At 48.9% G+C, this 16,979-nt stretch overlaps 1 protein-coding gene across 2 annotated transcripts in view; it reads left to right on the forward strand.

The window, feature by feature from the left end:
• LOC147023179 (ubiquitin-conjugating enzyme E2 variant 2-like) overlaps positions 1–16,979 on the forward strand; it is a 34,570-nt gene that overhangs the window by 780 nt on the left and 16,811 nt on the right. Inside the window, exon 2 of one of the 2 annotated variants that reach the window (XM_085888344.1) lies at positions 5,042–5,202. In XM_085888344.1, coding sequence (XP_085744470.1) covers positions 5,042–5,202 — 161 coding nt within the window. The remainder of the gene's footprint in view (positions 1–5,041; positions 5,203–16,979) is intronic. The other variant, XM_085888345.1, reaches the window with a different exon arrangement.

The raw sequence follows: 16,979 nt of genomic DNA on the forward strand, positions 1-16,979 counted from the left end.
CACACACACACACGTACACACACACGTACACACACGTACACACACGTACACACACGTACACACACGTACACACCCACAGTACACAGACGTACACCCACAGTACACAGACGTACACACACACACACACGTACACACCCACAGTACACAGACGTACACCCACAGTACACAGACGTACACCCACAGTACACAGACGTACACCCACAGTACACAGACGTACACCCACAGTACACAGACGTACACCCACAGTACACAGACGTACACCCACAGTACACAGACGTACACCCACAGTACACAGACGTACACCCACAGTACACAGACGTACACCCACAGTACACAGACGTACACCCACAGTACACAGACGTACACCCACAGTACACAGACGTACACCCACAGTACACAGACGTACACCCACAGTACACAGACGTACACCCACAGTACACAGACGTACACCCACAGTACACAGACGTACACCCACAGTACACAGACGTACACCCACAGTACACAGACGTACACCCACAGTACACAGACGTACACCCACAGTACACAGACGTACACCCACAGTACACAGACGTACACCCACAGTACACAGACGTACACCCACAGTACACAGACGTACACCCACAGTTCACAGACGTACACCCACAGTTCACAGACGTACACCCACAGTTCACAGACGTACACCCACAGTTCACAGACGTACACCCACAGTTCACAGACGTACACCCACAGTTCACAGACGTACACCCACAGTTCACAGACGTACACCCACAGTTCACAGACGTACACCCACAGTTCACAGACGTACACCCACAGTTCACAGACGTACACCCACAGTTCACAGACGTACACCCACAGTTCACAGACGTACACCCACAGTTCACAGACGTACACCCACAGTTCACAGACGTACACCCACAGTTCACAGACGTACACCCACAGTTCACAGACGTACACCCACAGTTCACAGACGTACACCCACAGTTCACAGACGTACACCCACAGTTCACAGACGTACACCCACAGTTCACAGACGTACACCCACAGTTCACAGACGTACACCCACAGTTCACAGACGTACACCCACAGTTCACAGACGTACACCCACAGTTCACAGACGTACACCCACAGTTCACAGACGTACACCCACAGTTCACAGACGTACACCCACAGTTCACAGACGTACACCCACAGTTCACAGACGTACACCCACAGTTCACAGACGTACACCCACAGTTCACAGACGTACACCCACAGTTCACAGACGTACACCCACAGTTCACAGACGTACACCCACAGTTCACAGACGTACACCCACAGTTCACAGACGTACACCCACAGTTCACAGACGTACACCCACAGTTCACAGACGTACACCCACAGTTCACAGACGTACACCCACAGTTCACAGACGTACACCCACAGTTCACAGACGTACACCCACAGTTCACAGACGTACACCCACAGTTCACAGACGTACACCCACAGTTCACAGACGTACACCCACAGTTCACAGACGTACACCCACAGTTCACAGACGTACACCCACAGTTCACAGACGTACACCCACAGTTCACAGACGTACACCCACAGTTCACAGACGTACACCCACAGTTCACAGACGTACACCCACAGTTCACAGACGTACACCCACAGTTCACAGACGTACACCCACAGTTCACAGACGTACACCCACAGTTCACAGACGTACACCCACAGTTCACAGACGTACACCCACAGTTCACAGACGTACACCCACAGTTCACAGACGTACACCCACAGTTCACAGACGTACACCCACAGTTCACAGACGTACACCCACAGTTCACAGACGTACACCCACAGTTCACAGACGTACACCCACAGTTCACAGACGTACACCCACAGTTCACAGACGTACACCCACAGTTCACAGACGTACACCCACAGTTCACAGACGTACACCCACAGTTCACAGACGTACACCCACAGTTCACAGACGTACACCCACAGTTCACAGACGTACACCCACAGTTCACAGACGTACACCCACAGTTCACAGACGTACACCCACAGTTCACAGACGTACACCCACAGTTCACAGACGTACACCCACAGTTCACAGACGTACACCCACAGTTCACAGACGTACACCCACAGTTCACAGACGTACACCCACAGTTCACAGACGTACACCCACAGTTCACAGACGTACACCCACAGTTCACAGACGTACACCCACAGTTCACAGACGTACACCCACAGTTCACAGACGTACACCCACAGTTCACAGACGTACACCCACAGTTCACAGACGTACACCCACAGTTCACAGACGTACACCCACAGTTCACAGACGTACACCCACAGTTCACAGACGTACACCCACAGTTCACAGACGTACACCCACAGTTCACAGACGTACACCCACAGTTCACAGACGTACACCCACAGTTCACAGACGTACACCCACAGTTCACAGACGTACACCCACAGTTCTGAGACGTACACCCACAGTTCACAGACGTACACCCACAGTTCACAGACGTACACCCACAGTTCACAGACGTACACCCACAGTTCACAGACGTACACCCACAGTTCACAGACGTACACCCACAGTTCACAGACGTACACCCACAGTTCACAGACGTACACCCACAGTTCACAGACGTACACCCACAGTTCACAGACGTACACCCACAGTTCACAGACGTACACCCACAGTTCACAGACGTACACCCACAGTTCACAGACGTACACCCACAGTTCACAGACGTACACCCACAGTTCACAGACGTACACCCACAGTTCACAGACGTACACCCACAGTTCACAGACGTACACCCACAGTTCACAGACGTACACCCACAGTTCACAGACGTACACCCACAGTTCACAGACGTACACCCACAGTTCACAGACGTACACCCACAGTTCACAGACGTACACCCACAGTTCACAGACGTACACCCACAGTTCACAGACGTACACCCACAGTTCACAGACGTACACCCACAGTTCACAGACGTACACCCACAGTTCACAGACGTACACCCACAGTTCACAGACGTACACCCACAGTTCACAGACGTACACCCACAGTTCACAGACGTACACCCACAGTTCACAGACGTACACCCACAGTTCACAGACGTACACCCACAGTTCACAGACGTACACCCACAGTTCACAGACGTACACCCACAGTTCACAGACGTACACCCACAGTTCACAGACGTACACCCACAGTTCACAGACGTACACCCACAGTTCACAGACGTACACCCACAGTTCACAGACGTACACCCACAGTTCACAGACGTACACCCACAGTTCACAGACGTACACCCACAGTTCACAGACGTACACCCACAGTTCACAGACGTACACCCACAGTTCACAGACGTACACCCACAGTTCACAGACGTACACCCACAGTTCACAGACGTACACCCACAGTTCACAGACGTACACCCACAGTTCACAGACGTACACCCACAGTTCACAGACGTACACCCACAGTTCACAGACGTACACCCACAGTTCACAGACGTACACCCACAGTTCACAGACGTACACCCACAGTTCACAGACGTACACCCACAGTTCACAGACGTACACCCACAGTTCACAGACGTACACCCACAGTTCACAGACGTACACCCACAGTTCACAGACGTACACCCACAGTTCACAGACGTACACCCACAGTTCACAGACGTACACCCACAGTTCACAGACGTACACCCACAGTTCACAGACGTACACCCACAGTTCACAGACGTACACCCACAGTTCACAGACGTACACCCACAGTTCACAGACGTACACCCACAGTTCACAGACGTACACCCACAGTTCACAGACGTACACCCACAGTTCACAGACGTACACCCACAGTTCACAGACGTACACCCACAGTTCACAGACGTACACCCACAGTTCACAGACGTACACCCACAGTTCACAGACGTACACCCACAGTTCACAGACGTACACCCACAGTTCACAGACGTACACCCACAGTTCACAGACGTACACCCACAGTTCACAGACGTACACCCACAGTTCACAGACGTACACCCACAGTTCACAGACGTACACCCACAGTTCACAGACGTACACCCACAGTTCACAGACGTACACCCACAGTTCACAGACGTACACCCACAGTTCACAGACGTACACCCACAGTTCACAGACGTACACCCACAGTTCACAGACGTACACCCACAGTTCACAGACGTACACCCACAGTTCACAGACGTACACCCACAGTTCACAGACGTACACCCACAGTTCACAGACGTACACCCACAGTTCACAGACGTACACCCACAGTTCACAGACGTACACCCACAGTTCACAGACGTACACCCACAGTTCACAGACGTACACCCACAGTTCACAGACGTACACCCACAGTTCACAGACGTACACCCACAGTTCACAGACGTACACCCACAGTTCACAGACGTACACCCACAGTTCACAGACGTACACCCACAGTTCACAGACGTACACCCACAGTTCACAGACGTACACCCACAGTTCACAGACGTACACCCACAGTTCACAGACGTACACACACAGTTCACAGACGTACACACACAGTTCACAGACGTACACACACAGTTCACAGACGTACACACACAGTTCACAGACGTACACACACAGTTCACAGACGTACACACACACACACACACACACACACACACACACACACACACACACACACACACACACACACACACCGGTTCAGTAAATTGAAGAGTGAGAAAGTGGCTTTCAGGAAATTATTTAAATATTTACTAGTGTTGGCTTTACATTGCGAACTTGTGTGTGTCGTCACTATGGATTGAATACTTTATGGAAGAATGATTTAAAGTAGGGCACTTCTTGTAAGAATAATTGCTTCTGGAAGCTTGCCAGCTCCTCATTACGGGAAAGTAATGTGGTGTTTGTTTTTGTTTTAATACCTTGCCTCGTCTGCTCTTCAGTTTGCCCAGCATTGGTTGTATCAATGTCCTTCCGATTCAGCACCTAAAGCATGTGTCCACAGGTGTCAACGTTCCACGAAACTTTCGGCTCTTGGAGGAGCTGGAGGAAGGTCAGAAGGGATTTGGTGATGGTACAGTAAGTTGGGGTCTCGAAGACGATGAGGACATGATGCTGACACGATGGACCGGCATGATCGTCGGTCCTGGCAGGGTGGGTGGAGAGGTAGCTTGAAGGTGTGATTGCAGTGATTTAGACGAGTTTGTAATGTATTAACAATGCTGTTAAATGGATGCAATATACATACAGGGTGTTTCAAAAGTCTGGAGGTGTTGCGAATATATTTTTTTTGTTGTGACTAGTAATCTCCCTGTCCAGCAGGGGTCAGTAAACCACTTGCACTGTCTCGCGTGTACAGGCAAAAATCGTGTTTTCCCACCCCCTTCGGGTGGCGTGATGATTCACCCAACGTGTGACCAGAGGAAGAGTTACTGAAGTTGCTGATCTCAATTGGCCTTTATCCACTGAAATCAACATAAAGCTGATGGACACGTGGAGAAAAATGTGAAGCATATCCATTGGCTATATGATCAAACTGCTTTTTGAGAAAGGGAGATGTAACTTCAGGAGAATGGAAAATAAGGTTATTGGATTTATTTTGAGTAGGGTTATGTCATACCATATGCTGTTGGGTGTTTTGAATGGGTGCAGTGGAATATAAACTATTCTAGAGCAGAAGGAAGGAAAAAATATAAATGGGTTTATCTTTAAAAAAAATTAAACAACGTGTAAGACTGAGTCAGTACTTCAAGCAGCAAGAAGATGCAAACCTTTGGCTCATTTGAATGATTACAACACCCACTCAATGTGGGAGCGGTCCGAAGTCATGGTAATTATCCTCTCTGGGGTATGTAGATTGCAGTAGATCTGTGCTCGGGTATGTTAGTCTGTGGGGTATGTAAGAAGGATACAATGCCTCAAGAACCTTGGGTTTCCTCCCTTTTCAGTTTAGTGTTAAAAAGTTCGCAACTGTTTAAAAAGGTAATCATACCTGTTTGTGATATATATATATACATATATATATATATTTCCTTTTGGTAGGGTGCCATACAATGAGCTATTCATACACGTTAACACGGCATTTGTCCAAGCAGGAAAACCCCCATGGGGAGAGCAGATATTGGTATTATTATTTTGTAATAACATTAATATTATGCTACTATCATGAATGTTATTACCTCCACCCCCGAAGGTGGAAGGCGGTTATGTTTTTACCCCTGTCTGTCTCTCTCTCTCTCTCTTGGTTGTTTGTGTGCATGATACTTGAAAAAGTTGTGGACGGATTCAGATGAAATTTGGTGGGCAGGTTAGGTATGTTAAGACAAATTGATTAGATTTTGGTGAAGATCTGAATTTGGCTACGAGAATTTTTAAAGTGATTCTTCAACATTGAGAGAGAGTTGGGGCTAAACTGATAAATAGCACAATATCTTAAAAAAAAATTGTGGACGGTTTCGGATGAAACTTGTTGGACATGTTAGGTGTGCAACAAGGAAGAATTTATTCGATTTTGGTGAAGATCCGAATCCGGATATGAATATGCGAATTATTTAATTTCAAAAGTGATTCTTCACCATTGAGATGCAGCCAAAAACAATAGCGTGATGTTTCAAAAATGTATTGGGCCCTTTGTTCTACTGAATCAGGCATTGTGTGGTGGAGGTATGCGCTCCACAGTGTGCCCTTCTTGTTGCTTTTGTTGTTAGAAGTGGCCTTGGAAAAGAGCCATGATAAGGTATGTATACACTGAAACGTGGCTTTTACCCAAGGTGGAAAAGCACCTTGGGGGAGGGGTGGAAGCAAGTTATGTTGCTTATAACCTCCATCATGTGACCCTTAGTCGTCCTGTCAAGTATAGATGAGATTGGTTGTGATGACCAAATGTGTCAGACCCCAAATTGCATATTTTAGTATGATGATGTACAAATGATGGAATTATAAAATGGAGGAAGTTTGTGTCTCGCTTCCTTGATTCCTCTTTTCATGATTGACTCAAAATAATTGATTATTTTAAGACTAATGTATTTTATGCAAGTTGCAATGGCGTAGAAACTTTGGACAACGATTCTACTTTTACAGAAGTTTCTCCACTGCCAGGAAAACTTTTTTTTCTTTTGATTTGGTGATAAGGTTTTCGTGAAAGGTGGAATATAATTGCAGATCATGGTAATTAGTTATTTATTTATTTTTGACATGATCTAAGGCCCAGAGTGGATCACTCACTCACACACACTTTGAGACCTGATAGGTCTCTTTTACATTTCCTGAAACCCACCCACTTGTGGATTTCACAAACAGTAACTGGCGCGCGCGCGCACACACGCACGCGCACACACACACACACACACACACACACACACACACACACACACACACACACACACACACACACACACACACACACACACACACACACACACACACACACACACAAACACACACACACACACATACACACACACACACACACACACACACACACACACACACACACACACACACACACACACCTGACACTTTATTAATTGTACATTGTTGGCTTATCCTAAAATGTATGATTTAAAGGATTGCTGTAAATGATGATAATTTCACAACATCCTTTCTTCAACTTAAATTGTAAACCTCAAAATATAGTTCCCTTACCTAAAGTAAGAAATGTAACTTGGAAGCAATTGGCTAGTTTCCCAACTGCACAGATCAGCTGAGCACGCACACAGACAAACATACGCGACACAAGACTGTTGGATGAGACCAACACTGCCACTGAGCTTGGGGTAAGTGCCGTCACTTTACGGGGTACTCTGGGTACCAGCGACGTCACAATGGTGCCACCTTTATCACTGCACTCGGTGGGGAATTTCTTCCTCCCCATGGCTACCAACCAATGGTTATTTGTCCATGCTCAATTCTTTTTTAAATGCTTAACATCAATCGAGGAAGAAGCACCTACAATTTTTTGAAGTCTTTTGTATAACTCTGGCAGGGTTCAAACTGCCGACACCCTCAGATGTGGAGCAGACATTCTAACCATTACACAACTGAGTCTGGTTTTAATTGACTGGTAATTCCCACATCGAGTGCTCTTACTTTCTGAAGTTGTAGAACCTCAAGCAAAGATTTGATGAGTTATTGTTATTTTTGCACAGACTTTATTTGATTATTTTTTTTTCTCAATCCACCATAAATCCCCTCTCCCCCCTTGCCCACAACATTCCCTAACATCCAGCACCTCGGTGTATTAAGCATCAGAGTACGGTTCTTTGTCGCATCAAGTTTTTACATCGTCCCTTGTACTCTGAATCCAGTTAAAGATCCGTTTATTATTCCAATTGCCAATTAATGCCTCGTCTCGTTTTGCAAGTTTTGACCTGCTCCGTGCCAGCAGCAGGTCAAGCCAGATTCAAGCCGTACTTCCCCATTAGCAAGACAGAAGCTTGATGCAGTCTTGTCCATGTGTGCTGTATTGTATTAACAGTCATGTGAGACTACGCTTGTTTTTGATTGATAAATTTTGGTGTTTACAAATGGTACATTCATACTGTTTTACGTTTTAAGTTCCATAACCTTTTTTGACACCAGGACATCGTTGCAGCTTGAATATATCATTTGTTGCTGCCAAACACCTGAAAGTATGTGCGTGCGTGTCCCAGATAGATCATTGTGGCTATCAAACACCCTAAAGTCAAAATGATACTTGACAGCTGGTGGAGGAAACACTAACTTTTAAATTGTTTATTTGCTGTGCACAAGCAGGTTTCCATGTCATGTTTGTTTTTTTTGTCATATGAGTTTCTGTACTTGAGGAAAAGCTGGTGGCCATGTTTGGGCACCATCTGTAACATTTCATTCTGGTCGTCTGACACCGTTATTGCACATCGTGAAATGAGGAACTAGCCACCATATAGCGGTCACAGTAATGGAAGTTTATTTTTGCCGTTTGCCAACACGGCCACCTTCAGTAAATGGCTCAAAACAAGTTTCTTATAATAACAGTACATCATGACATATTGATGTGAACAACAGTAGGATGATCTGTTTATTTATTTTATTAAACATGACTGACTGATTTGACGTGACGCCACCATGCTGTGCTCATATCAGTTGGAAGTATAAACTTATTTTATGTATGACCTGCTTATAGATTGGTGGGATGCTATCTTGTTTACCAACATTCACTCCTCCACCCTCCCTACCCCCCCCCCACTTTTTCAAATCATTTTAAGCAGCCTCCCCTCCCCCTCCCCCCCCCAACGCCAGCAAACTACAAGAAATCATTCAACAAAGAAAACCGAGTCCTTAACCCCTTCAAACTAAGCCCGTTGCACATGCATTGTTCTCCTCTTCCATAATCCCATCCCATTCTTTGCTCAACTCTACAGTTTTGGTTTACCATCATCTGTCTGCCATACTTTGACATTATACCCATGGATGTTTTTTCTCTTCCAAAAAAGAATATCTGTTTTCGCACTCAGATGTCACATTCGGCATTTCTCTCCTTGGGACTTTCATTGTTGGAATTTTTCCACGTGTTTTGGGTTTGGGAGGAAATCTGTGCATTCTTGTAAAAGCGAAGTTAAAGCGTTATTGTTGCAATGTGAGATTAATGTTATGCCTTTTATTCGATACAGAATAAATTGTTGTACATGACTGTTTAATATCTGTTGAGATGACATTGCTATGCAAAAAACTTATTTGTATAAAATGGTTACAAGTTGTAAGGTAGAACTTGGTTTTTAACAGGTGTAGAAAGATTGCCAGGATGCGAGAGATATTGTTGTGGTGCTGGGTTTGGTAGTGAGGACGAACGCCAGACGGAGCAATTGGGCCGTCTCATACCGAACCCTGGAATTGAAAGGTTGTCACCCTGGATAACTCCAGAGTCGACAGGCCACTTAAAGGACCGTGGTCGCCAATATTTCGACGGCGTGAGGTAGGGTCCACTTGTCTATTCCAATTTACCTAAGTACTCACACCGTCTAGCTACTGGGGAAACCACACCCTCGGCCGACTCTGTCCGAACCGAGTCGTGTGTACCGACTCGGGTCCGGCGTACCAAGCGGGAGTTACCAGAGCCTCGCCGGTCCCAATGACAACTTACCGGTCCAAACGGCCTCACTAATTCTCAATACGCACCGTGTTGGGCCAATGAAAGAAAGTGACAGACAAGCTGGTACATTGAACAATTGGGGGTTTATTTATCAAGGGGGGGGGAGGCACAAAGAGCAGAGTTATCCGAATATGCAGGAAAATGCACAATGAACAAAAACATTTAACAGTTTCTACTTGCAGACGGGGCCCACGAGCACGCACACATATACACACACCAAAAAGAAATGGACCCCGTGGGGTCTTTATTCGGTCCCTCAGCCCAGGAGGGAAAGGCGAGCTGGGGACCAGGGCCTGGTCGGGTACCTCTCGGCCTGGTCGGGTACCTCTCGGCCTGGTCGGGTACCTCTCGGCCTGGTCGGGTACCTCTCGGCCTGGTCGGGTACCTCTCGGCCTGGTCGGGTACCTCTCCGCCTCGTGCGGTCACACCGTACTTCACCCACCACGGTGGTTGACTCGAACCCTCCTCCCGAAATCCACGGGCCCGCGACCCTCGCTGCTTGGCCTCCACCACCAAGATGAGCCACCGCGAAGGACCGCAGACGAAAACCCACCACAACCAAGACCAAGCCAATCGCTATGATGACTCCCGTACCCTCGTCCTGACAACTACTCTCTCCTCCTCTTGCCAGGTCCAAGGGATTTCTTCTCCTCCTACTCGCATTCTGATTGGACTCGGGGATTGTAGGGCAACTCGTGGCCTGTCCTCATTGGTCGGGCTGAACACTCCATCACCAGCCCTGAGGTGATGAGCTTCCTGATTGGACAAGGGGTGGAGTCGGAGCTGAGGCGATGAGCGAAGAAGATTTGTTGGCGTTGTGCGGCTTCAAGATGTAAAAAAAAAAACCTGACTACAAAAGAAACCCGCAGCGCACACATGTAATTCCCGTTAGACATAGGGGCCCTAACTATAAACACATACTTATCGAGATAACTGAGCTACGGGGACTGCTGTCTGTTTGTGTGCAAAAGGCTTCCAAATCTGTAACAATATCTCGGTATGGAATTGTCTGACGAGTTCAAGGGTTTGTAAAGGGAGGAGGTTTGTGAATGTACTCAAATATATATATATATATATATATATATGTATATGTATATGTATATGTATATGTATATGTATATGTATATGTATATATATATATATATGTATATATATATATATATATATATATATATATTTGTGGATTCTCGCCACTCCGGCGTGCGGGCGACCGCCTTTCGGTAATTTGCGGCCGCACGCGCCCACCGACCGTGGCAATCCAGTCGCAGCTTTTTGGATTGACGCTGAAACCCAGCTATGGGTGTTGTTAACCACACCATAGATCAGCCAACTTTTCTGTCCACGCGCTACAGGGTTGATCGCCGAATTGTCGATGTACCTAATTATTCGCGCAGACAGAAATGCCGGGGATTTACACCTCAACGGAGCCTGCACAAAAACGAGCCGCTTTAAGCAGCTCGTTCCGTTTGCGACTGCCGAGCGGTTTTATATCACCAAGCCCCGTCGGACCCGATTATCTTATCGGTGTCAAAAACCAGCTAATATTCTGAACGCAATTACGGCAGTTCAATGGAGGAAGGGACGCAACGAGCAGGTGAATATTCAACAAAGGGGACATTTATTTGTACACGTTTTGCAATGAATGGGGGTAGGGGACAAGACACGAGCAAAAAGACCTACAGCCGTTATCTATTTATTATCTACATGTACTTAGTCAGTTCACTGATCGTGAACTGACTCCATCTCTTCTGGATCTGATTTTGACAAATTTCCCTGATAATATCTGCTGCTCTTCCTTCGCTCCAATTGGTTCTTCTGACCACGTCCTTGTTAAAGTGGACATCTCTCTGGCTGTTATCAGAGAACCACCTCACCGCCGTCGAGTCTGGCATTTCACTCAAGCCGACTGGCAGGGTCTCCGAGCAGCCATCAAACTTACAGACTGGTCTCCTATTACTACTTTCTCAAACATCAACTCATCCTGGGAATTCTTTCAAAGAAACTTGCTCTCCCTCATGCACAGATTTATCCCCTCTCGTGTTCAGTTGTCTTACCCTTCCTCCCGCCCTTGGTTTACTGAAGCTTGTGGCGAGGCAGTTGTCCTGAAACAACTTGCCTTTGCCTCATGGAAAGCAAACCCAACTGAGGGCAATCTCAGTTCTTTCCACAAAGCTCGGAACAAGTGTGTAGCTACCCTCAGGAGAGCCAGAAAACAACATCTTTCTCATCTCAAGTCTGAACTCTCAAACCTCTCTCCCTCCTCAAAATCCTGGTGGCGTTTAATCAAATCTGTTTCTGGTGTATGTTCCCCCTCCATCCCCTCCCTTACCTCAAATGGCCGCACTGCTGATTCCACACGTGATAAAGCTGAATGTCTAAACTCGGTGTTTGCAGCTAAATCTTGTGTCCCAAACCCATCACTATCTCTACCCACTTTACCCAGTCGCACCCAACTGTCCCTGGACTCTGTATCCTTTTCTCCTGACAAGGTGGAGAGCTTGCTTTCAAACCTCGAGTCAGATTCTGCAACCGGTCCAGACGGCATCAGCCCACGTGTCCTCAAAGCCTGCTCTTCTGCTCTTGCTCACCCTCTCTCTGTTCTATTCACCCTCTCATTTTCCCAAGGTCATCTGCCATCTGCTTGGAAATCTGCTAACATCACTGCCCTGCATAAAAAAGGTGCAAAAACAGATCCCTGTAACTATAGACCAATCAGCCTTCTCCCAATCATCAGCAAGGTTATGGAATCCATCATCGCTTCAGACATGAAATCCTTCCTCTTCTCCAATGGCTTGATTTCCAATCATCAATTTGGTTTCAGACCAGGTCACTCTACCCTAGATATGCTGCTACTGCTCTCCCATCAATGGATGGAGGTCCTCAATGCCAGACAGGAAATCCGAGCCGTATCCCTGGACATATCACGTGCTTTTGACACAGTCTGGCACCCTGCCCTACTCACCAAACTCTCTTCCCATGGTATTCAAGGCCATCTCCACTCATGGCTCGCAGACTTCCTCTCCTGTCGCAGTCAACGTGTGGCCCTAAATGGAGTTCTTTCATCCCCTCTTCCTGTGCAGGCTGGAGTTCCTCAAGGTAGCATTCTGGGCCCTGTTCTTTTTCTGGTTTTCATCAATGATCTCTCCGACTCGCAGGAAAATCCTCTATTTCTCTTTGCCGATGACTCCACCCTCTGCCGTACCATCTGTCATCCCTCAGACCGGCAAGCAGCAGCTTCTTCGCTCACTGCAGATCTGGATAAAATCACAAACTGGTCCAACACGTGGAACATGTCTTTCAATCCAGACAAATCTCACACTCTCACTATGTCTCTTCGAAAGGACCGTTTACAAAACCCCCCCATCCACTTTCTCAACAATCCTCTGGAAGAAGTCTTTTCTTTCAAGCTTCTGGGTCTCACTATCTGCCATGACCTTTCCTGGGAAAGTCACATTTCCAACCTTGCCTCAAAAGCCAGTCGCCGACTGGGAATCCTCCGTCGTGCAAAGTCCTTCCTCGGCCCTCTTGAGCTCCTGACCACTTACAAAGCTTTTGTCCGTAGCCTGATGGAGTACTGCTCTCCCCTCTGGGCTGGTGCTCCTGCCTCCACCTTTCTCGACTTCACGCTGTCGAAACCAGGGCTTTTAAGATCATTGGCATCTCCCGCAATGAAGCTGAGTCTTTGGGCCTCTCACTCAATCACCGCAGGTTGGTCGGTGGTCTTTCTGTCTTCTACCGACTCCTCCTCAGCCTTGCCTCCCTGCTCTCTCTGTGATTTGTCCCAACCACATTTCCACAGGTCGCTCAAGGTCCGCCAACAACCCCCTTCTGGTAAAACTACCAAAATCACGAATCACTGCTCATCTTCACTCTTTCATTCCTCTTTTTTCCCGCCTTTGGAATAAACTTCCTCACTCTATTCTTTCCCATTCTTCCCTCCAGGCTTTCAAAACAGCTGTTCACCACCACCTCTTATCTTCCCCCATCCAAATCCTCGATCTTTTCTACCCCCGATAATCCACCCAAGCCCACTTCCTTCAATTCTCCTGCTTTCCTTCCTGAAAGTCCCTTTAATGTCCATCTTCCCCTCGCCATGTTCCCCGTCCCATCCCCATCCTTCCCCATCCTTCCACAGTTCACCTGTCTGTTCCCCAATGTTTTGTCCCTTCCACTCCCGCCCCTCTTGTCTCATGCCTCCTTGCTGTGAGTTGTGTGTTAGCTCTCATACGAGCCTCGACCAAGGTATACAAAAAAAAAAAAAAAAAAAACTACTTAGTAGACAAGGCGCCACAGACTTTCATGCAAAAATCCCAAGAAAGAAAGAAAGGAAAGCACCGGGCTCGTAAGTCTTTATGATTGCTCGGAGCTGGGATGAACGCAGGGGCCCCGAGAGACCGAGCAGGCTACCCGCCACCCTCTTGGTGACTCGCTGGGTGACCCTCGATGTCTCTGCCCGCACTCGACTGGACTCCACCAGCTCCCAACTCAACTCTCGACCCCAACGACGCCTCCAACAACTCCTTCACCGGATCCTCCAACGACCAAGGAGAGAGACTCTCTCACCCACTCGCCAACTCCCTTCTCGGCCTTCCAACGCGGCCCTTTATCGCCCCTCCCTTCTCGGCATGCGGGGGAAAATTCCAGGGGAGTTTGGCTTGGCTCTTTTGGTCTGATAACCGACATTCTTTTCTTACGGTGTTCTGAGGTAAAATTCCAGGAGAGTTCGGCTTGGCTCTTTGTTTGTCGAGGAGGGTCGTCCTTCTGGAGAATGTGGCTCCTATGGCGGTGTTTGTGAAGATTGCGTGGTGGTTGAGATGTCGTGGTTGGCACTGTGGTGGGGATGGCGTGGTTGCTGAGATGCTGTTGTGGTGGTGGAGGTGGCGTGGTTGGTGCTGTGGTGTCGTTGAAGAGATGCTGTTTGTTTGAAATAAAACACATAACAGAATAACGGCTTACTCAAAGATGCACAGCCCGGCACACGAATAATTCCCTTTAGACATTGGTGGGGAAATCTAACCTGGAACACACACTTACCGAAATAACTGGCCTCTGGGGAACCTGAATGGTGTTCTGTGAATTTCCACAACCGTAACAATATATCGGCTGTGGAAATTTGCAATACACCATAAAGGGTCCTTTGATCAGTTATGACTATAAGTATATGTGTAGTTAGATTTCCCCACCGTTGTTTAGAGGGAATTTCACTGTTCACCGGGCTGCGATTCTTTGAGATAGCCGTTTTTCTTTTCTCTATCATTATTTTGGACCAATCATCCCCCAACAACCAAATTGCCACCACCAAAACCCTTCCCAAACCACCACAGCAAACTCCCACCACCTCCGCCTTTCTACCACACGTACCATGGGTTGTGAATGCGTTCCTTTCGCCTCGAAAAGCGGATCAGGAATGCTTCATGCCCCCTTTTCATCCGCCCAATGGCTGAGCATCGGGTGGTGTGGCCCCACCTCTGAACCCGCTGTGATCCAGAAATTTGCATGTACGCCCCTCCCTTGGCCCATTTCAGCGTGAGCACAATGCAGCTCGCGGCAGAAAAGTGGCAGTCTGGAGAGCGCGGAAAAGTGGGAGCAGTGGAGTGGCAACATCAGTGTCGGCGGGGCAGTCAAGTCGAGTGCAGTGTCGGCGGGGCAGTCAAGTCGAGTGCAGTGTCGGCGGGGCAGTCAAGTCGAGTGCAGTGTCGGCGGGGCAGTCAAGTCGAGTGCAGTGTCGGCGGGGCAGTCAAGTCGAGTGCAGTGTCGGCGGGGCAGTCAAGTCGAGTGCAGTGTCGGCGGGGCAGTCAAGTCGAGTGCAGTGTCGGCGGGGCAGTCAAGTCGAGTGCAGTGTCGGCGGGGCAGTCAAGTCGAGTGCAGTGTCGGCGGGGCAGTCAAGTCGAGTGCAGTGTCGGCGGGGCAGTCAAGTCGAGTGCAGGGTCGGCGGGGCAGTCAAGTCGAGTGCAGTGTCGGCGGGGCAGTCAAGTCGAGTGCAGTGTCGGCGGGGCAGTCAAGTCGAGTGCAGTGTCGGCGGGGCAGTCAAGTCGAGTGCAGTGTCGGCGGGGCAGTCAAGTCGAGTGCAGTGTCGGCGGGGCAGTCAAGTCGAGTGCAGTGTCGGCGGGGCAGTCAAGTCGAGTGCAGTGTCGGCGGGGCAGTCAAGTCGAGTGCAGTGTCGGCGGGGCAGTCAAGTCGAGTGCAGTGTCGGCGGGGCAGTCAAGTCGAGTGCAGTGTCGGCGGGGCAGTCAAGTCGAGTGCAGTGTCGGCGGGGCAGTCAAGTCGAGTGCAGTGTCGGCGGGGCAGTCAAGTCGAGTGCAGTGTCGGCGGGGCAGTCAAGTCGAGTGCAGTGTCGGCGGGGCAGTCAAGTCGAGTGCAGTGTCGGCGGGGCAGTCAAGTCGAGTGCAGTGTCGGCGGGGCAGTCAAGTCGAGTGCAGTGTCGGCGGGGCAGTCAAGTCGAGTGCAGTGTCGGCGGGGCAGTCAAGTCGAGTGCAGTGTCGGCGGGGCAGTCAAGTCGAGTGCAGTGTCGGCGGGGCAGTCAAGTCGAATGCAGTGTCGGCGGGGCAGTCAAGTCGAATGCAGTGTCGGCGGGGCTGTCAAGTCGAATGCAGTGTCGGCGGGGCAGTCAAGTCGAATGCAGTGTCGGCGGGGCAGTCAAGTCGAATGCAGTGTCGGCGGGGCAGTCAAGTCAAATGCAGTGTCGGCGGGGCAGTCAAGTCGGGAGACGGAGCTTGAAGCCGACGGGAAAGGCAGACAGGGAGCGCCGAAGAGAGCTCACCGACCACGCCAGGGGCACGAAGCCAGGCGCAGATCCGCTGACATCGCGGCTTGCCCGCCATCGCGCCACGAGGGC

The sequence above is a fragment of the Eptatretus burgeri genome, chromosome 7, assembly GCF_056783735.1.
Source record: "Eptatretus burgeri isolate ZD-2024b chromosome 7, Ebu_testis_v1, whole genome shotgun sequence".
NCBI lineage: Eukaryota > Metazoa > Chordata > Myxini > Myxiniformes > Myxinidae > Eptatretus > Eptatretus burgeri.